The sequence below is a fragment of the Hypanus sabinus genome, chromosome 19, assembly GCF_030144855.1.
Source record: "Hypanus sabinus isolate sHypSab1 chromosome 19, sHypSab1.hap1, whole genome shotgun sequence".
In the NCBI taxonomy this organism is placed as follows: domain Eukaryota; kingdom Metazoa; phylum Chordata; class Chondrichthyes; order Myliobatiformes; family Dasyatidae; genus Hypanus; species Hypanus sabinus.
This window is the reverse complement of record NC_082724.1, coordinates 22123944-22147981: the sequence shown is the minus strand read 5'-3', so window position 1 is coordinate 22147981 and position 24038 is coordinate 22123944. Positions and strand designations below refer to the sequence as shown.

Below are 24038 nucleotides of genomic sequence, written 5' to 3'. Positions count from 1 at the left end.
AATTTTTACTCCATTCAAAAGTGTGCTGCTTCCTGCCCATTCAGATCTCTACTTGAAGAGAACACCTTTCTGATAGGTGAATAGGAACGAGTGGAAGCTATCATTGCTATCTAACATTTTCTCTTCTCTTCTCCCACTTCCCACCGGGCAGAAGATACAAAAGTCTGAAATTACATACATTATGTTTAAGGACAGCTTTCTTCTACCTCGCTGTGCCAAGACGATTGAATAGTCCCATTGAGCAAAAAGACGGACCTTTGATCTCACAATCGACCTCGTTTTGACCTTGCACTTGTCTACTTTCTTTGTACCTGTTTCCCCTTGTACTACTGCGCAGTACCATTGTAATGAAGTGATTTGTATGGATGGCATGCGAAGTTTTATTTACTATACCTCAGTACCTGTGACAATAATGTATCAATTTAATTACATAAGCTCAATTCACTGTCCCAATGTAATTAGCTGCATGGTTAATCATTTTGAATGTGTTAAGCAAGTGGTTAGTTATATGTTTTTAACTTCCATTGGAAGAAAACACAATTCCGATATAAAACAACAGGTTAACAATAATGTGATGTCATTTCAGTGATCTGTTTCAAATATATTTGCTTACTTCGGCATGGAAAGGATGACAGGAGTCCGGACGTCTTCTTATTTTCTGCGATCTGAGATTCTCACATTTCATGGATTCATTATGTTCACTGCAGTTAAGGGATAAGATTTCATACACAGACAGACGTCAGTTATGAATATATATATATATATATATTTTTTTAAATTACTGTATTTTAGTGCTTGTTTCTGACTGCGAGGCAACTAAACTGATTGGAAAATCATGTTAGGTTTCAAATTTAGGTTCAAGACGATTTAGGTACGATTCCTCCCGGCCAACCTGACAGAGGGTGAAAACCCACACAATTATGGGACAATGCCAAACAGAAACCAAATTTGGGTCGGTGGCATAAAGCAGAAGATAATTGTCAACATTTGATTTAGTGTCCACCAGGATTTTTGCTGTGTTGTTCTTCAGGGTTCAGTGCCAGGTCCCGTGTGTCTCATGATATATATCAATGTTTTAGACTTAAGTGCAGATACCATGTCCAAGGAGCTTACAGGGGATTTAATAAATGACTGGGAATGTTGGAGAGGTAAAATCTGCAGATGGCTGGAAAATCTCAATAGACTGAGATGGGATGTAGAGCATATTACAGTCCAAAAAATATGAGATAAGTCATTGAGATGGCAAAACAAGACACGGGAATATCTAATAAGTAGTAAGATATGAAAAAGTATAGAAAAATGGAAGGAACTTGGCTTAAATCCTTGAAGGTACCAAAACACATAGGACTGGCCAAAAAGGCATGTGAGAAATCTTCCCTATTGTTATATAATTTTTATCTGGTATTGGGAAATGAACCTGGTTAGGTGTCAGATCTCTCAGTGGGACAGCATTTTGGAGATAGTGATCACAATTCTATCTCCTTTACCATAGTATTGGGGAGGGATAGGAACAGAAAAATTAGGAAAGTGTTTAACTGGAGTAAGGGGAAATATCAGGTTATCAGGCAAGAACTTGGAAATGTAAATTGGGAACAGATGTTCTCAGGGAAATGTATGGAAGAAATGTGGCAAATGTTCAGGGGATATTTCCGTGGAGTTCTGCATAGGTACATTCCAATGAGACAGGGAAAGTTTGATAGTGTACAGGAACTGTGGTGTACAAAGGCTGTTGTAAGTCTAGTCAAGAAGAAAAGAAGAGCTTACGAAAGGTTCAAAAAACTAGGTAATGATAGAGATCTGCAATATTATAAGGCTAGAGGAAGGAGTTTAAGAAAGAAATTAGGAAAGCCAGAAGGGGCCATGAAAAGGCCTTGGCAGACAGGATTAAGGAAAACCCCAAGGCATTCTACAAGTATGTGAAGAGCAACAGGATAAGATGTGAGAGAATCAAGTGTGATGGTGGAAAAGTGTGTATGGAACTGGAGGAGATAGCAGAAGTACTTAATGAGTACTTTGCTTCAGTATACACTATGGAAAAGGATCTCAGCAATTGTAGGGATAACTTACAGCAGATTGAAAAGCATGAGCATGTAGATATTAAGAAAGGGGATGTGCTGGAGCTTTTGGAAAGCATCAAGTTGGATAAGTCACCAGGACCAGACGAGATATACCCCAGTCTACTGTGGGAGGTGAGGGAGGAGATTGCTGAGCCTCTGGCGATGATCTTTGCATCATCAATGAGGATGACAGAGGTTCAGGAGAATTGGAGGGTTGCAGATGTTGTTCCATTATTCAAGAAAGCGAGTAGAGATAGCTCAGGAAATTATAGACCAGTGAGTCTTACTTCAGTGGTTGGTAAGTTGATGGAGAAGATCCTGAGAGGCAGGAATTATGAACATTTGGAGAGGCATAATAAGATTAGGAATAGTCAGCATGGCTTTGTCAAGGGCAGGTCGTGCCTTACGAGCCTGATTGAATTTTTTGAGCACGTGACTAAACGCATTGATGAAGGTAGAGCCGTAGATGCAGTGTACATGGATTTCAGCAAGGCATTTGACAAGGTACCCCATGCAAAGCTTATTGAGAAAGTAAGGAGGCATGGGATCCAAGGGGACATTGCTTTATGGATTCAGAACTAGCTTGCCCACAGAAGGCAAAGAGTAGTTGTAGATGGGTCATATTCTGCATGGAGGTCGGTCACCAGTGGTGTGCCTCAGGGATCTGTTCTGGGACCCTTACTCCTTGTGATTTTTATAACTGACCTGGATGAAAGTGGAGGGATGGATTAGTAAATTTGCTGATGACACAAAGGTTGGGGGTGTTGTGGATAGTGTGGAGGGCTGTTAGAGTTTACAGCGGGACATTGATAGGAAGTAAAACTAGGCTGAGAAATGGCAGATGGAGTTCAACCCAGATAAATGTAATAAATCATTTTGGTAGGTCAAATATGATGACAGAATATAGTATTAATGGTGAGACTCTTGGCAGTCTGGAGGATCAGAGGGATCTTGGGGTCTGAGTCCATAAGACACTCAAAGCTGCTGCGCAGGTTGACTCTGTGGTTAAAAAAGCATACGGTGCATTGGCCTTCATCAATCGTGGGATTGAGTTTAGGAGCTGAGAGGTAATATTGCAGCTATATAGGACCCTGGTGAGATCCCACTTGGAGTACTGTGCTCAGTTCTGGTCACCTCACTACAGGATGGATGTGGAAATTATAGAACGGGTGCAGAGGAGATTAACAAGGATGTTGCCTGGATTGGGGAGCATGCCTTATGAGAATAGGTCGAGTGAACTTGGCGTTTTTCCTTGGAGTGACAGAGGATGAGAGGTGACCTGATAGAGGCGTATAAGATGATGAGAGGCATTGATCGTGTGGATAGTCAGAGGCTTTTTCCCAGGGCTGAAATGGCTAGCACAAGAGAGCACAGTTTTAAGGTGCTTGGAAGTAGGTACGGAGGAGATGTCAGGGGTAAGTTTTTTTTTAAAGAAACGCAGAGGGTGGTGAGTGTGTGAAATGGGCTGCCGGTGACAGTGGTGGAGGCGGATGCAATAGGGTCTTTTAAGAGACTCCTAGATAGGTACATGGAGCTTAGAACAATAGAGGGCTATGGGTAACCCTAGGTAATTTGTAAGGTAAGGACATGTTCGGCACAGCTTTGTGGGCTGAAGGGCCTGTATTGTGCTGTTTCTGTGTTTCAATAAAGTAATACAATATAACATAAAACAAAATTAAATTTGCTTAAGAATGGAATATAAAAACAGGCATGTTATCCCAGAACTAAACATAAAATATGAGCTGTGGATTTTTACCTATGAGAAATAAATGGATAGCCAACTTTCTTTTCTTTAGAACTGGGATATTGAGTGGAGGTGTCACTGATGTGTATGTGATTATGAGGAACCAAATAAATTGATAGGATGGGTCTATTTTCCTTGACAGTGGTCAGAAACCAGGGGAAAAGATTTAAAGTGATTGCCAAAGAGGAGTTCTGGGATTCCTTCACACAGTAAAAGAGTGGCAGAGGTTTCAAAGCCATTGTCTAAGACCTAAGATGGTGTCTAATGGCCAGAGTAAGATGTTGTACTTAAAAGCTTTCGGGATGAATATTTTAAATCCTGACTTACTTTAACTCGTACTCTTTAAGTTAATCAAAAGTCTGGAGATAAATACATAGTACCAATACAAATGCAGACATGAAGCTTATAATTTATTGTAAAAATTCACTGACTCATGAATATCTTTCTGGAACCGAAAGGAACAGTTCATCCTTGATCCAGCCTTCTTGTTTGCTCTATTCCCAGAGATGAACATTAACAATCTGAAATGATCCCACAGCAAGGCATGTGGTTTTCCTGTTAACTCTTGGCACATAAAGTGACAGAGAATGCAGAATTTGAATCTGGTCACTGTCAGTCTCCAGCCCTTTTCGTATATTGCAGCCTGAGTCCAAATGCCCGATGATTGAATTCAGTGGAATTTTCAGAATGAACTGTGTGCTTGACTATCATACCCTGAGAACTAATAGATCATCTCTGTCCGGGAGTATTGAAATCTAGGAGGAAGATGCCTCCTAGATAGCTGCTGCGCTACTGATCCCAATAATGGTTAAAGTATAGTCAATATAGTTCTAAGCAAAAATTATGATCACCAAATTTGAAAGGGTGTGCTAAAATGTAAGCAGCTGGATAGATATAAAGATGTTAGATGATGTGGCATGAATGAATTTTCAGAAGTCAATTAATTTGTATATAAAATACTGTCTCATAGTGCTGGCAGTAACATATTACGTGTGGATAGAGACTTGATGAAAGAGCAAAGTTTACATATTGGTTGGTGAGATGTCATAATGATCAGAACTGCTGTTGCCTATCCATAATACATCCATAATATATCTGTAATACATATTAAAAACTTGGTTGAAGATAGGGTGTAGCATATCCAACGCTGATGATAGCACAAACCTGAGTGAGAAAATGAGCTCTGAGGAGGAAACCAAGAACCTGCAATGGACTGCAGTGAGTGGACAGGAAGATGAAGAAGGTGGCAGGTAGGGTATAATGAGGGGGAAATGTGAGTTCACTTTGACAAGAAGAATTGAAAGCATGAGGCTATATTTTAAATGGTGAGAAAGCAGTAAATATTCATGTTCTGACTTACCTTGGTGAATGGTTCATGAGACACAAAGGATAAGCATGTAGATCCAGCAAAGAATTAGAAAGACAAATGATAGCCCAACCCCCCCCACCTTTTGTTACAGTGGCTTAGAATACATGTTTAGTTTGTCTGGTAAAACCTTATCTGGTGAAAACTGCATGGTTTTCTTCTTTACTGAAAGAAAGATAAACTTGGCTGGGAGTTAAAGTTGTGCTGGCTCACTAGATTTACGTTGGGGATGAGGGATTTGACACATGAGCACAGATTGTAATAGCACACAAGACTGCCGATACTGGGATAGAATGAAAGCATGAGATGCCTCAGGAACTTGGCAGCTCGGGCAGCACCAATGGAGGGAAATGAACAGGTGAAGCTTTGGGTGGAGATATTTTATCTAGATTGGAAGGCAGAGGGGAGGTGGTTGGTATAATATGGTGAAGAGAAAGCATGGAACAGGAGCTGGCAAGTGAGGTGGACGCAGATGGTGGAAGAGGGGTGGGGTGAAGGAGGCAATAGAAGCAGCGAGGTGGTAGGTAGAGGTGATAAAAAATGGCTGCAACCTAATAGGAGTGGAAGGTGGAGTGTGGAATCGAGTGAGGAAACTGGGGATGGGAACAGTGGGAGGAGTGGGCAGATGGAGGGCGTGGAGGAGGGAAAAGAAACAGGGTGACAGGAACTATGGTGAGTGTAGGAAGAACTGGGTAGAGAGGAGTGGAATATTGGCCTATGCTCACTGGAGTTTAGAGAGGAGGAGTCTATTTTGGGCAACATAGCTGATTCTGGGTGGGGCTTGTTGGGAGTTGCTGACAGATAAAACCATACCACCTGTGAGTCTGACCTGCCCAGTCACACTCATCACTCTACTGCCACTGAATTTGTTTTTAAAACAAGTTATTTCCCATTGCAATGCTTTGATGACCAGCTAGGACACATCTCTGTACTTAATGGCTCTCAATATTATTAAAAAGCTTCAAAGATTTGTGAATGTATTAAATGTGCACAAGCATTAAAACTGACAAAAAATAAACATACTGTTTGAAGTGATTCAACATTATCATTTTCTCTTTTTTTTCTCTTTCCTCATGTGGTGCCTGACCTGTTTCTAACATTTTCAGTTTGAATTTCAAACTCATGTCTCTTGCTCAGAGCCATTCCTATCATAGAAGTTAATCAAATAGTTAAAATCAGGCCTAACCTAGCACAGATTCAGCAGGTGAGTTTCCCGGCCTAACTACTAGGAAACCATAGCAGGATGGTGTCCCACCACTGCATTTCACAAAAGGTCCAAGCACAGTCAGAATGACTGCATCATGGTTTTCTGAGGGGACTTCTGTGTTCTGGCATTAGTGTCCCTTATAAAAGTTTATGTTCATCGCTCTGGCCCTGCTTGCAAATGGTGTGCATCATTGGAATGAAGAAGTAAACAGTCGATGTTTCGGGCCAAGACCCTTCTACAGGACTCCTGATACGGGACTCGGCCTGAGACGCGGACTGTCTACTCTTTTCCACACATGCTGCCTGACCTGCTGAGTTCCTCCAGCACTTTGTGTGTGTTGCATCTGCAGATTTTCTCATGATTGGGATGAAGGGGTGAATATTTAAGACTGACATGTGAATTCTGCATCTCAATGGACCATAGATAGTCATTTGTGGATTACAGAATATGTGGATGGAGTGGCAGAGGCAGAGGAGTAGCAAGTTGTCCTTCATGGCCTGCTCCTGGGACTTCATTCAGATAGCAACCTTTTTTATTTATGGCTACTGAATTTGTTCATAAATAGGCTGCTTCAAAATATTTTCTAAATTCAAACTTGAGTCAAAATCTTCTCTTCTTCCTTTTCTTATAAACATTGAAAAATGCAAAATAATCCTCACAATTGTGGCAAAGGCAATATCCAGTATTGTCCAGAACGGGACTGACTAAAAATGCCCCTTGATGCACTCCTGAAGCATACAGAGATGCTGAGGATAGCTCAGTGTACAGGAACGTATTACGATTGGAGGGTAGGCATAGATTCTACTATTATTATCCACTTACTTGTGGTTGTAACGATGAGAAAATTACCAAGGCAAACCATCATTACTCTCTGAGTTTGCCGGCTGCTTCAGGATTTCCACAAATGGATGGTTTCATGCAAAATTCCCAAGCTTGGCTTCAGTGATCCAACCTCCTCCCAAGCTACTGCTTAGCAAATGCCCTGGTCCTGAACACTAATTGTTGCATCATCTTAAAGTTATAGATTTATACATTTTGGAATATTTATTTACATTTCAGTATCTTTTAAATGTATCTATGTTCCAATTATTATTTAGCAAAAACTTATTTCACTGTAACTTGTACTTCCAGTTTCCTGGTTTAAATGTGTGAGAACTCACGAATGTGTTTGGCTTTTCATTCAACTTAATAGTTAACATGGTGGCTTGATGCCAGGAGTCCCAATGAAATGATGCTCAATAGCAAACAACATTGAGTAAGGCTACGTCCATATGATGAGATAATTAGATCTATGTGAGCATCATTCTTCAAGATTATTAGCCAACACCTTTTCTTTGCTGGGGGTGGGAATAGTGGGGTATGAAAGCACCTGAGAGGGTGCAAAGGAAACTTAAAATGACCATGCCAGAGCTGAAGAAGTATAGGTAAGAAGAAAAACTGATTGGGCTTCAGTTGTTTTCCTTTGGAGCAAAAGGGGCTCAGTAAAAGGGTACAAGATTATGAGAGGCCGAGATAGAGTGAACAGAAGAATAGACTTGGATTAAGTTCATTATCAAAAAGAGCAGCGGGATATTGAGGAAAGAAAACATTTGAGTTGGATCCTGTAATTCATTAACTGAAGGTAGCAAATCTCAAAAGAGGAGTTTTGTGAGGAACGTCCTACAAGTCTATAGACTGAGAACAATTCCTTTTAGTTGACATGGACATAACGGGCAAATGACCTCCTTCTATGCTAAAATTTTTAAAAATGATTCAATGTGACAGGTAGGTGAAAGTGTGCTGGTCTAGGCCTGCTATGGTGTATCAATAGTGCAAGAGGCTGAAACTTCATTTGTGATAAAGCTGTACTCACAAGAAATCTGCTTTCCTGCCCACAATGACCACAAAATCCAGGCCCAATTGTTCAACTCTTCAAAAATACATCAGTCATGAACTTTTTTGGCTTCATTATCAAGATTCAGATGATTTGCCAACATTAAAGTCCCTTGATCATTTGAGTTATAGCACTGGCTGAGATGCCTCTGCATTTGCACTTTATTACTTGTACGGTTTATTAGATTCCAGTGCTGCTGGTCGGAGATCTCGGGGCCTGAGCTCTGCTGCCAGAAATGTAGTGAAGCAGGACTTCAAGGCTCATGCTGGAAAGTCTTGGGTGGCCGCTACCAGTTCTTTCTACACAATTTCTTTTGTATTCAGCCAGGTGATCCAATAGCCCTGGGCAGAGAAACATGGAAATCTGCTCCAGAACAATTTTGAAATTCTTGAAACAAGGACACAAACGAACAGTGTCCAAATAGGGGAAAATAATTACTCAATCAAAATAAATATAAATGAAAGAGAATAAACTGACGTGAAGCAAGTAGAGGACACCTGCTTGGGTGTCTTCCAAAACAACTAAGTAACAGACCTGTCTGCTGCCAAGTTACAAATGCAAGGCCCACAGACACATATATTATTCTGAGGTGTTTTTTATCATACATCTGCTTTATTACTTTTGGCTTGTCCACAAACTTGCATTCCCAATATCAAGAATTTTTAATAACTCACAAAATGCTTTGACTGTTAAAGGATATATATTATTTCTATGGGGTCCATTGTAATTGGCCCAATACTGCATTCACAACTGGCATCTACAACTACCATAAAGAGGTTGCTGCTTGGAATCTGCTGGATCACAAACGACCTACATCAAAAGCAAAAAAAAATGCATTAATCAGGCATGAGTTTATAATCAAATGTGTATCATCTCCTTAAACATGCATCGTTATACGTAATTCCAATACAAAGCTAAAATAAAGATTAGTCATATATGCAGAGAATTTTTATGTGGAGATCTCAACTCTGCCATAGGATGGAAAAGGTCAACAGACTTTCCAATCCCCATTTGCTGGTAATGCATATTTTGATCTGGGTATTATAAATAAAGTCGTAGAATAAGAAATAAAGTGCTTATGTTGAACCTTTGGCAGGAGAGAAGCAGAGCTTCAAGTTCACCAGACTTAAGGAAGGATTGACCATTCCATTGAAGGTGCAGAACACACCATAATGAATGAGAGATGTCAGCTTTTGAGTTAAAACTGGAGTGGGGCGGGTGCTGGGTACTTGCTTGAGGCAATCAAGATCTTGCTGGATTTATGGAGGGTAAGTTGAGGGAAATGATTTATGGTTTCTAACAAATGCAGTTTTTAGCTATTCAGTCTTTGGCCAGTTCTGATTTTCCCTCTGTCTGCAGAGGCTGACTGACCTCGTGAGCTATCCCAGCATTCTCTTTTTTTCAGACTACCAGCAACTGTTACCCATTTTTGGCAGCTTTTTTTCATAAGCAATGCTCACAAAATGCTGGAGAAACTCAGCAGATCAGGCAATGTCTATGGATGTGAATAGATAGTTTTCTTCAGGACTAAGGAAGGGGGAAGATGCCGGGATAAAAAGGTGGAGGGGGGAGGGGAAGGAGGCTAGCTGGAAGGTGATAGGTGAAGCCAGGTGGGAAAGGTTAAGGGCTGGAGAAGAAGGAATGTGATAGGAAAGGAGAGTGGACCATTGGAGAAAGAAAGTGAAGGGGACCCAGGGAGATGTAATAGGTAGGTGAGAAGAGGTAAAAGGTCAGAGTGGTGAATAGTAGGGGGGGGGAGTTTGTTTTGCCAGGTGGGTGGGAAATGAGCTTGTTTTCCCCTTTTTTGTCTTTCCTCTATTTACACTTCCTTGAGACAGAGTAACAGCCATCTACCATAATCATTTTCTTTCTTGTGCCCATAAATCATCTTTCTCTGCAAGTTTAAACACACCTATTTTCTAAACGTTTCCAGGTTGTTGGTCATTGACCTGAAACATTAACATTTCTCTTCACAAATGCTATCCGAACTGGTGAATATTTCCACCATTTTCTGTTTTTATTTCAGATTTATATCATCTGCTCTTTTTAGGAAATACAGACAAATTGTTCCCATTTGCTGATGGTTCAAGGAGGCGAAGGCCCAAATTCAATGAGATAGGCAAAAGATACTGGGGAACTGTGAGGGAAAATTTTTTTTACTCAAAAGTGGTTAGAGTCTAAATTTCAGTTGTTGTAAAGCTTGTGAAAATATTTTCCAAAGGGAATGGGATATGCTTTTGAAAGAAATTAATTTCCAGGAGTACAGGGATAAAACAGAGAAGTAGGCCTGCTTGGGCAGCTCAACGAGGGTTCGACGTGGATGCAATAGGCCATAATTATTCCATGGAACCCAACCATCTATAAATATGCTTTTTCTTAGCATTTGTTACCATTCTTCCCTACGCTCCGCACAGGTTTTATTAAAAATAACTGTTTCCTCATTCATGTCATTTTACCGAGTACTCCACAGTTCACTTATTGTTCGAAAACAATCAGAAAATAGGCATTTTCTTGGCAAATCAGCCACAGGTATTAAATAATGTCTCACAATTACTTTCTTGTCCTACAGGTTTAGCATTTAAAAGCAGAGTATTCTGAATAAAGATAGTAGACATTCTAAGGCATTTCAGAAACAAAGTAATCTACTTATACTTACCTACAAGAATCAGACAAAGAATTTGAACAAGAGAATGAATATTACATTGAAATGCCAGAAACTATTAAACTGATCGCAACACACACAAAACTGATAGCATTCCATCTTTTCAACATTACTGAAAGACTTATCCACATAAAGAACTCCATTAATGTACTGTAACAAAGTGTAAGCCTTTCTTTACAGACTTCCCCTCTTTTCTTGTACAATGACAACTCTTTCAGGATTTCATTACCTTGAGTTAATGGCTTTTTGTTTGTTCTCTCTCAGCTATGAAGAATTAACTGCCCTAGTGATTCACAATTTGTAACATAATTTGTATGAATCACAATATTGCAGATGTCATATTTACAAGGGACTAATCCAATGGCTCAGAAATTCCTGCCAGTGGCAAGTCTCCTGCAATTGCAGTTAATCTACGTAGTAAATCCTTATGCATAGTAGCTGATCCTTTGGAGTCAATTTCCTGCAAAGTCAATGACAAGGGGCTACACACACACACACAGTGCCTTCTGCATGTAAATGCCAGAAAAGGCTCGGCCCAGGTCTCTGACATTGAAAAATCTTAAACATCTATCAAGCAATTAAACCGTTTCTTAACTATTTCATTCTTTAAAATGAAGAACAGTGAAAATGAATACCTGAATCATTTAAGAACAATTATCTATATGAATTTGGAAGAGGATCCTACAAAAAGCAGCATCCCCTGGTGGCCACCCATATCAATTCTACTTCCCATTCCCAATTCAACCATTCTGCCCATGTCAGTCCACAGTCTCCTCTATTGTCATGATGAGGCCACACTCAGCTCGCGAGAGCAACACTTTGTATTTGTCTGGATAGCCTGCAACCTGACGGCATGAACATCAATTTATTAATTTTTGGCAATCGCCCTCCTCCCACCTCTTCTTTACCATTCCCCAGTCTTGTTTCCCTCCCTTACCTTATCTTCTTACCTGCCCATCATCTCCCTCTGGTGCTCCTCCCCCATCTCTTTCTTCCGCGACCTTCTGTCCTCTCCCGTCTGATTCCCCCTTCTCCAACCCTTTATCTCTTTCACCAATCAACGTCCCAGTTCTTTACTTCACCCTCTCTCCCCCTCCCATTTTCACCTATCACCTCTTCCTCCCCTACCCCCACCTTCTTACTCTGATTTCTCCCCTTCCTTTCCAGTCCTGATGAAGTGTTTACTCATTTCCATAGATGCTTCCTGTCCTGCTGAGTGCCTCCAGCATTTTGCATGTATTGCTTTGAAGGAGGAGTAGGCCAATCGGCTTCTCAGAACTGCTCCACCCTTGAGTAAAATCATGGCTAATCTGACAGTAATCTCAATTTCTCATTCCCATCTACCTGAAGAACTTTTTCATCTCCTTCTTTATCAAGTAGCTCTTTATCTCTGCCTTAAAGATATTCTGATTCTGTTATCACCTCCCTTTGAGGAAGATGATATCAAAGACTCGCAGCTCTCCTGAGAGATAAACAAGATGATTACCTCATTCCTGTTTTAAGTGGCTGATGCTGGAGTTTTAAACAGTTACCTTCAGTTCGAGATTCTCCCATAATGTACTTTATTTTTCTTACCTAAGAGGAAAAATTGACATTCTCCCATATTATGTTCCATTTGCTAGATCTTTATCCATTTACTTAACCTTTGATATCCTTTCATAACTTCTATGTCTTTTCAAAACTTACTATCTTACTGCAATGAAATCTCAATGAGCTGCCATTCCATTATTTAAAAATCCCAATGATTCCAAATCAGATTCACTGGCAATTCCATTCCCTGCTCACTTGAAACACACTGGGGCTCTATTCCCTGTATTTCCTTGAAGCCCAGTGGAGCACGTTCCCCAAAATCCTTTTAAAAATTCACCCGGGTCTCATTTTCATACCTCTCTTTCAATTAATTGGTTTTTATTTTCCATGTTCCCTTTCAACTCACCTAGATAACTGTAAAAATGTATTACACTACTGTGTAGTATAATGGACCAAATGAATGTTGGTATACAATAGTACATATTCCAAGCAATTGCCTGTTGGGCACAACTGAAGTCCAGAGTACATCAGATTATTACAGTTTCACTGTAATTTTGCACCACGAGAAAATTCAGCCATCGTATCTTCATAGAGTTTAACCAAGTCATTTTGTAAATCATTCTAAGTTGAGACCACAGATAGACAGTGTAGTCCTGGAATACCATCCATTATACCTTTCTACCAATGGCCTTTCCATCTTCAAATTCACTAAAATATGTAAGCACTCACAATTTATTCCAGAAAATGTAAATTAGATTATGGTTACCATAGTAAACATTACTTAGGAAACTTCTTCACTCAGAGGGTGGTGAGGGTGTGGAACGAGCTGCCAGTGGAACTGGCGGATGCAGCTTCAGTGTCAACGTTTAAGATAAATTTGGATAGTATATGAACAGAAGGCTATAGCCCAGGTGCACATCAATGGGACTAGACAGATCACTATTTTGGCATAGATTAGATGGGCCAAAAGGCCTGTTTCTCTGCTGTATTTTTCTATGAGTCTATAATTCTAGTCTGTCATAGCCACTCGTCTACAATTCAGATCCAAACTGGGACAGCCTTTTCAAACAAATTCCCCAGAGTAAGTCTGGGAATCAACAGCAACTTGGAGAGTTCAACGTTGGAGCACAGACTGGGAAGGTTAGCAAACAGCTGCTAACAAGTTTGGGACTTCTGTATTCACATGTGAGTATGCAGAAATAAGTAACCTGATGGAACATGGAATTGCTGGCACTTTCCCACAAAATTGTGGCCAATGTTTCATATCTTATGGGGCTACAGCAAGGACTAATATTAACACCAATATTTACCATGCATAGACACCCTACAGGGTTAAGTATTGAACAGGTATAATAATGTCAAACCCAGAAATTAGACAATTTCAATTTCAATAGCACAAGCAATAAATCTTCAGATATTTTCCTGTTAAATTCTACTACTGTAGATTCATGAATCAAAGCTATTGAAAATTGAAAGAAGATACATTCTGGCATTTAACCTTAGGAAATGGAAATAGCCTACAGTGAAATGTAACAAATTCAAGTGTAGAATTACAGTATAATATTCCCATTCACTCCAATAAAATAGCTCTGTTTCAAGTATAAAAAGCTTATGAGTATATCAGATTTCAACCCTTCCAATACCTGGATCTCATGTGACAATGTTCATTTATCAAAATTGCATATAAGTACATATTATGTCCTTGCTTATTTGTAGGAAAATAAAAAAAACAAAATTTTGCATTTTTCATGTTAGTTATTAAATGTATGTAGCATGCCTTTACATGAATCACAACTTTCTGAGCTTTATCAATGGGGACATAGCGTATAGAAGCAGCAGTCATACAAAAACTATATTAAACATTGGCTTGGCTTCAGCCAGCATGCATACTGTGAATTTATCTGGTCACTTCCTCGTATGAAGTTTTGGAAAAGGATTGACGGCATTGGAGACGATATGGAGGAGGTTCATAAAAGTGGATGCTGGCATGTGGGACTGCAGTTAGAAGGACAAATTGGAAAGACTGGGACTGAAAAGAAAATTGGGAGATCTAATAGAAGTATAAAATGTCAAAGAATCTGGATGGTGTAGGTAGTGGGAAATTGTTCCTGCTGGTGGAAAGGTCATGGGCAAGAAGTCACAGAAAAAAAATTAAGAGTGCATGCGAAAAATAATTTTTATGTAGGTGTAGTTTAACTCTGGAATGCACTAACTGCAAAAACGGTGAAATCAGGTTGCATTGTTGCCTTCAAGTGGCGAAGGAAATGTTGCAAAGTAATTGAAAAGGGGCCAATGCATGGTGGCTCTGGTAGAGAGCCAGTACAAACTCAATGGGCTGAATGGCCTATTTTGTGCTATGATTGCATGGCTTAATCTGAAGGCAATGCTGAATTCTCCCCCCTGTTCTTCAGTTTCTGCCTTTCCATACATTTAAATTGCAAATAAGAAATGTAAGCAGAATCTACTGGAATAACCGGATCTCACAACCCAATGCACCAGGCAGATGCTGTCCTTGTCATGTTTAGTGCATGTGACTGAGAACGAATTTCTACCCCACTGACATCACCGCATCCTGATTTAATTTTACTTTTGTTTCATTCTGGAAGATTTCATGGGAAAAGAGTGTTATTGTAGATGTAATGGAAATTTTGCTTACATAACTAAGCCTTCTATAAATTATCGGACTCCAATCCCTATAAGCAAATCCCCCTCCTCTTCCCTCTAAGCCTCTCACTCTCCAGCCCCCACCATGCCTTAGCATCAAAACTACATCCTCACTTGACTCTGTTGAATTTTGGCCTGGAGAGCACAGTTGTCCTGGGAACGGAAAAGAAGAATAAGGTGGCCCTACGGCTGAAGTAAGATCAAAACATCTTTGCAACTTCTCCCCTTTCTTCCCAGTCCCGATGAAGGGTCTCAACCCAAAATGTCGACCGTCTACTCTTTTCCACAGGTGCTGTCTGGCCTGCTGAGCTCCTCCAGCAGTTTGTTGCTCGGATTTTCCGCATGTGCAGTTTTTCTCATGTTTGCAACTTATAACTTATTTTCAAGATTCAGGAATGTTTAATGTCGCTTTCAGTACACAAGTGAAAAGGAGAATGAAATAATTGTTACTCTGGATCCGATGCAGCACAAAAAAACAGAACAAAAGAAAGAACATAATGATAAAACACAATAAATATAAATACATAAGATAGCTTATATGCATACTTAATTACATCCATAAAGTGATGCCAGGCACAGGGGCCTCTGGCTGGATATGGGGCAACTGAGAGGATTTGAGGTGAAAGTCAGGAGCAGATAGGCTGTGACTTAGCCGCCACTGCTGACCTGCCAACTGGTGGTTAAGGATTGGGAACCACCAGAACACACCTGCTCCTGGCCAAAGGCTATGGTTACCTCATCAGGTAACTGAAGAGAGCACCCCAGTGTATGCTGCACTCAAGTCTGTACATAAGGTGACTCTGACAGGAAATGATACAGAAGTGATGGTGGTGGGTGTGGTGCGGTAGGTTAGTGGAAGGTTAATCAGCCTTACTGCTTGGGGAGAGAAACTGTTTTTGAGTCTGGTAGTCCTGGCGTGGATGCTACTGTATGTAGCCTCCTTCCTGATGGGAGTGAGACAAACAGGGTGGGTGGGATCCTTCATGATGTTTCTGGCCTTTTTCTGGCAACTTTCCGTATACATGTCCTTGATGGTGGGTAGGCTGGTGCCAGTGATGCATTGAGAAGTTTTGATAACCCATTATAAAGCCTTCCTGTATGCTACAGTGCACTGTTTGTGCCATGCAGTGACACAGCATGTTAGGTGTTAAGCATTCATGTATACTTTGACCCTTACAGCTTGCTGTGAAGCCTCCCTGCATGTTACATACTGAGGATAATGTGAGAGGGCATTCTGGGTAGAGGCAAAGCAAACAGCTGCACGTTCTGTTTCTCATCTCTCTGTCTCTTAAGTGTGTTATTCTTGGCCACCCGGCTTCCTAGTACCACAACATAACAACTGGAGACGAGGTGACAGGCCCTCACCTGGTAGTTATTGCCTTGTTTCCTTCGGCAAGCAAAGTCCGTATGCAATGCTGGAGGTGTGCAACGTGGGTGAGTGAGAAGAAAACGTAAAGCGTGATGAGTGAGGGATCCGAGTAGAGAGAACGGAAGCGGGATGGTTAAATACAACAAATAAAAGTGGAAAAGAGAGACGGTTAAGACTGGTGAACTTCTCTGGAATGTAAATGTCTTTGAAAATGGCGACAATGTTGGCAAGTATGGGGCTGTATGCAGAAACAGCAGAGCAGTGGAGCTCATATTCTGGAAGATTTGAATATTTTGTACGGGCAAATCAAATCTCAGATGGTATACATGTTACAACATTTCTGACTGTGATGGGTGCAAAAATGTTTTATTTATTACACAGTCTAGTTCAACCTGCTAAACCTGACGATAAGCCTTATGAGGACATAGTTAAAGTCTTAAAGGCCCATTATTCACCTCAACCTTTGATTATTGCTAGAGACTCTCACTCTGTGGTTAAAACTTTGCATTCTTTATCTGTTTCATGACACAAACACAGCTCTTGGATGAGCCGCAGTGGGGATGCAGGTGGACACAGGTGCTGCAGTATCTCCAGTTCAGCAGCCGGTTTGTATTTGGGAGGTGGGAGAAATCTTTAAAATAAGGGGGAAGGTATATGTTATGTTTTCACATATATCTTGACCATTAGCACCAACAGCATTCCGAACCAAATTGAGTCCTTAGATCCAAATCCATGGAGCAGTCCAGAGTAGCCCAAAGCCTTGGTATTCAGCTCATTGTGGTGAACTACATATACCTGTCTGGACACGCCCCCCCCGCTGACTGCTCCTGTGGCTCCTCCCACAGACCCCGGTACAAAGGCGATTGGGGCCTGAGTCCTGGCCTCAGTCTCCAGGATGTAGCATGGTGGTCAATTGCTGCTTGTTCTTTCTTCCAGTCAATAAAAGCCAATATCTCGCCTCATGTCTCAGAGAGTTATTGATGGTGCATCACTCATATTAGCAGGGCAAATCACCGCAAAGTCCAGGGCCAGTCTCACAGCCTCCATGTCACAGAGAGAGGAGCCCCCAGGCTATCTGGGCTGGCGTTCAAATTGTCCAAACCTTGCACTAGGACCTGGCCCTGCATGGTGATCTTCACTTCAGGTCTAGATTTCCCTGCTGGAGAGGCCATTCTCGGCATCTCCAAATCGGCTTGGTGCCCAAAGTGATCCAACCTTGCCCAACCCCCTGCCATCCAGTCATTTAGATTGTCCAAACAGCGTCCTGTACCTCTCATTAGGACCCGGACTTCGCCAAGACCTCCATTCAGCCTCCTCAGAAAGTAGAGGCATTGGTAAGCTTTCTTGGACATGCAGGAAGTGTTCTGGGGCATGAGAGATTGTGTGAGATGTGCACTCCTAGGAGTTTTAAATTGCTCATAGTTTCCACTGCTATGCCACCAATGTATAGAGGGATGTGATTGCTGCATGGTCAGTAATAATCTCCTCTGTCTTATTGACATTGACAGGTTATTTGCCTGGCAGCAGGCTAAGTTTTTCCAGTTCTAATGAAAGGTTCTCAGCCTGGAAAAAAAAATTATCCCTGATTCTTGGCTCTCTACATTGTTTCTAGCATTGTTTAATACCACCGGATTAGACATGCCCAGGCATCATCCCTAAAGAAGATAGCAGAGTTGGTCATTGAAATGCCGGTTACAATTGATACCTGTATCTGGCCGGGAGCCTGAGAAGAGTTCAGTCGTCATATATGTCGGGAAAGCACTAGATCCTTTTTCATTTTAGATTTCCTGTATTGTAATATTTTGCCTTTGGGTTAAGCCATATCCTAGGTTTACCAGTCTCTGAGAGTCACAAATATTCAAAATACATCAAAAGTAAAAAATAATCTTCATAATGTCTTGAATTATAAATAAACAGTGGCAAATAATCAAAGAACTTAAGTATATTCAATTCGACTCAACTAAATTGGGAATGGAAAGAAATTATTTTGCATATATGCTTCTCCTTGCATCCGTATTGTCACATTAAAATAAAAGGATTGACTGAACTTTCAGCAGACAGATCATCCAGCCTAAAACCCTGGGAAAGTTTGTGCTCTCTATGAAGTCCAACAGTGGTCACTGTTTTCTTAAGAATATTTTATGCTTGGGATTTCTGCCTGTGATTGGGAGCCTTGAACTTCTGCACATATAGTTTTGTATGTAAAGGCCAGGATTAAGCAGAAGATCCGAATGTTTGTTTTAATATAATAATGACACTGTATCTCAATGAATTATTGCAATATTTAAAGGAACTAGCAGCCAACTGGCCAAGTATACAATTGCTCTAGAGCAGATACCCTTGTTTCATTGGTCAAGAGGAACAACACATTACAGAGTGACTAGACTCAAAAATCATTTGAATGGCTTTGGGATGTCCTGAGATCACAAAAGATCATAAATCAGTAGATTTTTCCTTTTCTCTCCTCTAATGGAATCCAATATACCAAATATTCATTGAAAGAGTAAGTTTTGATCCAGTTAGCAAAATGTTTTAATTTACTAAATAATTTATTGACAGACGACATTGTGTAGGTAATTTGGACATTTTGTAGGTAGAAAGGATGAATTTAGTTGGACATTTAATTAGTTCAGAACAACATTGGACTATTCTATCGTCTATGTTCAAAATTATTATATTCACTGCACATGAACTTCTGTCAATTTGGCAGGAGGTTTCTAAAGGTTATAAAATTTTACCAAGGACAGAATTTATTAGTTGCTGCTAAAATTCTTCTGTGACTTTTGTCAGATAATAATACGGAGATGGTCTTGCATTTATGAGACTGAATGAGGTCCTAAAGTGGTGGTGAAGACTATTCACTTTTGTTAGGAACTAAGACAGATCAATTATCACTTGTCAAGATTGCACAAACACTGACACTTTGATAAACTTCTTCTTACAGTTGTTGTTTGGTCAATAATTATTGACAACGGGGAAAACTCTTGTATTATTTCTTCAAAAATACTGTGGGGTCAGCTGGGAGGTGAAAAGGGTGATCATGTCATAGAATGTGAGTTCCACCATCGCAGAATTTGCTCAGCGTAGTATTGGAGCATCAGTCTGAATTCTATACTCGAATCTGGAAATGAGCTTGAACCGATGCCCAACTGACTCAAAGTGAAGATTACAAACACTAAGCCAAGACTGACACATGCATAATATACCCAGATATTCTCACAACCTCTCCCCAAATGTAGTAATCCTGTCAAGGGATTCCTTTAATATGCTCCAGTTCAATAAAAAAAAAGCACACTGAAATCAAATAGAACATCAGTATCAGAAATAACAAGGCTGTGTAGAAATTCTGCTCCCATGTCTCTGCCAATGTAGTTCTTGACTAGTTGCCAGGAAGTATAAAAGGGGTTGCCAGGTGGAAACATGAACAGATTTTCCCTTCCCCCAATGGAAAACTAATTATTGAGCTCAGCCAGGATATGAACGCAACAGAATGGGGGATTACACTTGTAATCCTCTATATTATGCAATGTTCAGGAAATCTGCCATTCTTCGCTGGCCTGAATATTAACATGACTTCCAATCAAAGCAATGTGATTCCTTTTAAACGTCCTAGCAAGCACTCAGATGTCTTCTTCTTCTTAAACCCATCACCCCTGCAGGGATATAGGGTCACTGAGAGCAGCTCCACACAGTCCTCCGTCCTGGTCCAGTCTTCCAGCCTTTCAGGGTGTAGCTCATTATAAGATACCTCCTCTCCCAGGGATGAGGTATTAGGAGCATCTGCTGGTGTTTCTGTAGCGCTGGGTTTTTATGGGATGGAGTTGGCAGCCCCATGTTCACACTCCTCCTTTTGCAGCTGGACTTGGGACTGTCCAATGTGGAGTTAGCATTCGGCTGTACCAGTTACAAATCATACGAATATTGTTGGAAGGTCCTCCGGTTACTTATTGAATTCTGATATGAAAAAGATATACCCAAATACATTAACTGTACAAGGTCCACCAGAATTACTTCCAGGTGCTTAAATGCTGTGAAATGTTGCACAACTAGTCAAGCAAAACAGCCTGTGTAGTCATAATCACAAAACCATGCCTTTTAGTCCACATCCCAGGAGTGCTATTTCCTTCTCGAGTGTGCCTTGCCCAATTCGCAGGATAAATCTGGCAGAAGAGCGAGAGGCGAAAGGTACTCATTCGGGAGGAACTTGCATGGGAGTCTTCCATATTGACTCCTGACCGCTCAGTGGAATAGATTTGAAACAAATCCAAGAGGTCAAAACTGTATTTCATAAGCTATGACAGTATTCCTCCACAATTTGTAACTTTATATCGGCATGTCATTGATATAACTGAATAGAACAGATACAAAAAAGGCTTAAAGCACTGGCAACATCTCAGCTGCAGGGCTGAAGACTTATGGCTCCGGAACCAATTAAGCGATTTTGATACATCAGCATTAGCGGTATCTGTACTCAAAGTAGAAAACCATCCAGATGTACTCAAAAATCCAATACGGCCAATGCTATCCCATTAGTCTATATCATCAAAGTAGTGAATGATATCACCTCTAGTGGTACCATGCCAGTGGCGACATTAACACAGCAGCAGTTTTTCTCACCAATGCCCAGTTTGGATTCTGCAGTAACCAATTATCTCCAGACCTCATTATAGCCATGGCTTCAGTATAGTCTTCTCCAGAAGCAAGTTGCTCTTGACAGCAAGGAAGTGGCCTATTAAATCCTGCATCATGCAGCCCAGTAAAATTGAAATCAATGGGAATCAGGAGGAAATTAATAGTTTGATGTCACTGAGGTGGAAATAACATTTCCACCTCGCTGACAATCAACACTGGTGCATCACAGGGATGTGTACTTAGCCCACTGCTCTACTCTGTCTACACCCAATACTGTGTGGCTAGGCATAGCTCAAATGCCATCTACAAGTTTGCTGACGATACAGCCATTGTTGGGAGAATCTCAGGTGGTGATGAGAGGGCGTACAGGATCGAGATAAGCTAACTAGTGGAGTGGTGTCACAGCACTCAACGTCAGGAAGACAAAGAGCCGATTATGGACTTCATCAAGGGAACACATACCAATACTCATAGAGGGATCAGAAGTGGAGGGAGCAAGCAATTTCAAATTCCTGGGTGTCAATATCTCTGAGAACCTTACCTGGTTGCAACATCTCGATGCAGCTATAAAGAAGGCAGGGCAATGGCTATATTTCATTAGGAGTTTGAGGAGATTTGATTTGTCATCTAAAACACTCAAAAACTTGTAAGGATGTACGGCGGAGAGCATTCTCACTGGCTGCATCATCGTCTGGTGAAGGGGTGGAGGGCTACAGCACAGGATTAAAGTAAGCTGCAGGAAGTTGTAAAATTAGTCAGCTCCATCATGGGTACCAGCTCCATAGTATCCAAGACATGTTCAATGAGCGGTGCCTCAGAAAGGTGGCATCCATTATTAAGGATCCCCACCAACCAGGACATGAACTCTTTTCATTGTGACCATCAAGAAGGAGGTACAGAAGCCTAAAGGTACACACGTGGCGATTCAGGAACAGCTTCTTCCTCTCTGCCATCCAGTTTCTCGATGGACATTGAACCCCTGAACACTACTTTAATACTTTTTTTAAAAATTCTGTTTTTGCTCAACTTACTTAGAATTAACTATTTAAGATATAGTACATATATACAATTACTGCAATTCAGTTTTATTTCCTATATTATGTATTGCATTGTACTGCTGCTGCAAAGTTAACAAAGTTCATGACCTATGCCGATGGTATTAAAGCTGATTCTGATTAATTAAAGTCTGGAGTAACGAGCAAATACAAAAGAAGTTGATTGTGGTCATAATAGCCTCGTATTTTAACTAAGGACATTGCAGTAAAAAGTTGTAATGCATAATTCCCAAGCTTAATCAACTTCACTTGGTAAATCATTAATCAACAATCCATCAGAGGGAAATATTAACTTATATTAATAGGCACTAGTTCTATTTGCAACTCAGATAATGAAACAGTGTGTGTCTGTATACAACAAGGCAAGGAGCAGAGGAAGCACTAACAAGTCCTGATATCTGTGGCTGACAAAGGAGATGGAGGAAGATAAATGAAAATAAAAGTTCCTCATGACAACTGTCAGTTTGTGAATGCCAGTGAGAACCAGGCTGATTACAAAATCATCAGAGTAGAAGTGAAAACTGATAAGAGAGGCAAAGGGTATATGTGAGCTTGGGATAAGAAGTGTTCTATAGCCACATAAAGTGTGGTATTTGGAGGAGTGAGAGCCTACTGAGGATTAAAAAAGAGAGTATTTGTGCATGGATGCAGAGGACTTTGTTGAGGTGCTAAGTGAATAACTTGCATTTATCTTCATGAGTAAAGAAGACGCTAACAACATAAGAGTGAAAGAGAGACTTGAGACATTGAATATATTAAAAAATGATAGTATGGATTCACTAGAGAAGTTGCTTGAATTCAAAGCCAGTAAGCCACTAGGCCCAGATGAGATGCATCCTAGGATTCTGAGGGAAGTACAGGGGGAATTCATGGGGCACTGATCGGAATCTTTATATTATCATTGGATCAGGAATGGTGCTAATGAATGGAGAATGGTAAATGCTACTCCATTGTTCAAAAATGTCAATATTGATAGTGTTGGGTAAGTTTAATGATAAGTGGGCTTTTAGAAATACTGATTTGGGACAGGATTAATAGTCAACCTGAGATAAATGGATTAATTAAGACAAACCTATACATACCTATACATACTTCGTAAGGGCAAATTTAATAAATTTTTTGGAAGAGAATGAATAGGGTAGATGAGGCCTAATACAGTTAGTGTGGTGTACGCAGAATTCCAAAAGGCTTTTTAATATCCCCATGTCCATGTGGGTTTCCTCCCACAATCGAGACATACAGGTTGGTAGGTTAATTGGTCATTGTAAATTGTTCCGTGATTAGGATAGGATTAAGTCAGGGAGTTGGGGGGGATTGCAGCACAGTGCAGCTCGAAGGTCCGGAAAGGCCTATTTCACGCTGTATTTCAATAATGCTGCAGGACAGATTATCAGTGAAGTTCATGCAGGTGACATAAAAGGAGATTAATTGCATGGATATGAAGCTGGCTCAGTAATGGCCAACAAGCATGGTGGCGAAAGCTTGTTACTGAGCTGGAGGAGGATGATTCATGATTTTTGATCCATATTAATGACTTGGCTTGGTAGTGCAAGACACAATTTTTACTTTGCAGTTGATATAAAACTTGGCCACACCACGATCTGTGAAGAAGATATTGGTCAACAGCAGTAGGATATTGATTAGCTGGTGTCATGGCAGACATGTGGAAGATGAAGTTAAATGCAGAAAAAATGCAAAGTGATGCAGATTGGCAGGAAGAATGCGAGTCAATGTAAACTAAAGCATGTGTTCTTCAAGGACTGCAGCAGCAGAAGGATGTACGATAGGACTGCACATTGAAAATGGCAGGGTGGGCTGAGAAGGTGGCTAATCTGGAGGCAGGGCAGGCATGCTGAACTTTTATAAAACAATCAATTTT

At 40.6% G+C, this 24038-nt stretch overlaps 1 protein-coding gene across 3 annotated transcripts in view; it reads right to left on the bottom strand.

Moving 5' to 3' along the window:
- Positions 1-24038, bottom strand: part of cacna2d3a (calcium channel, voltage-dependent, alpha 2/delta subunit 3a) — an 893404-nt gene that overhangs the window by 2683 nt on the left and 866683 nt on the right. For all 3 annotated transcript variants that reach the window (XM_059944148.1, XM_059944149.1, XM_059944150.1), the window contains 2 exons: positions 8948-9057; positions 614-696 (listed from right to left, as the gene is read on the bottom strand). In XM_059944148.1, the coding sequence (XP_059800131.1) occupies positions 614-696; positions 8948-9057 (193 nt within the window). The remainder of the gene's footprint in view (positions 1-613; positions 697-8947; positions 9058-24038) is intronic.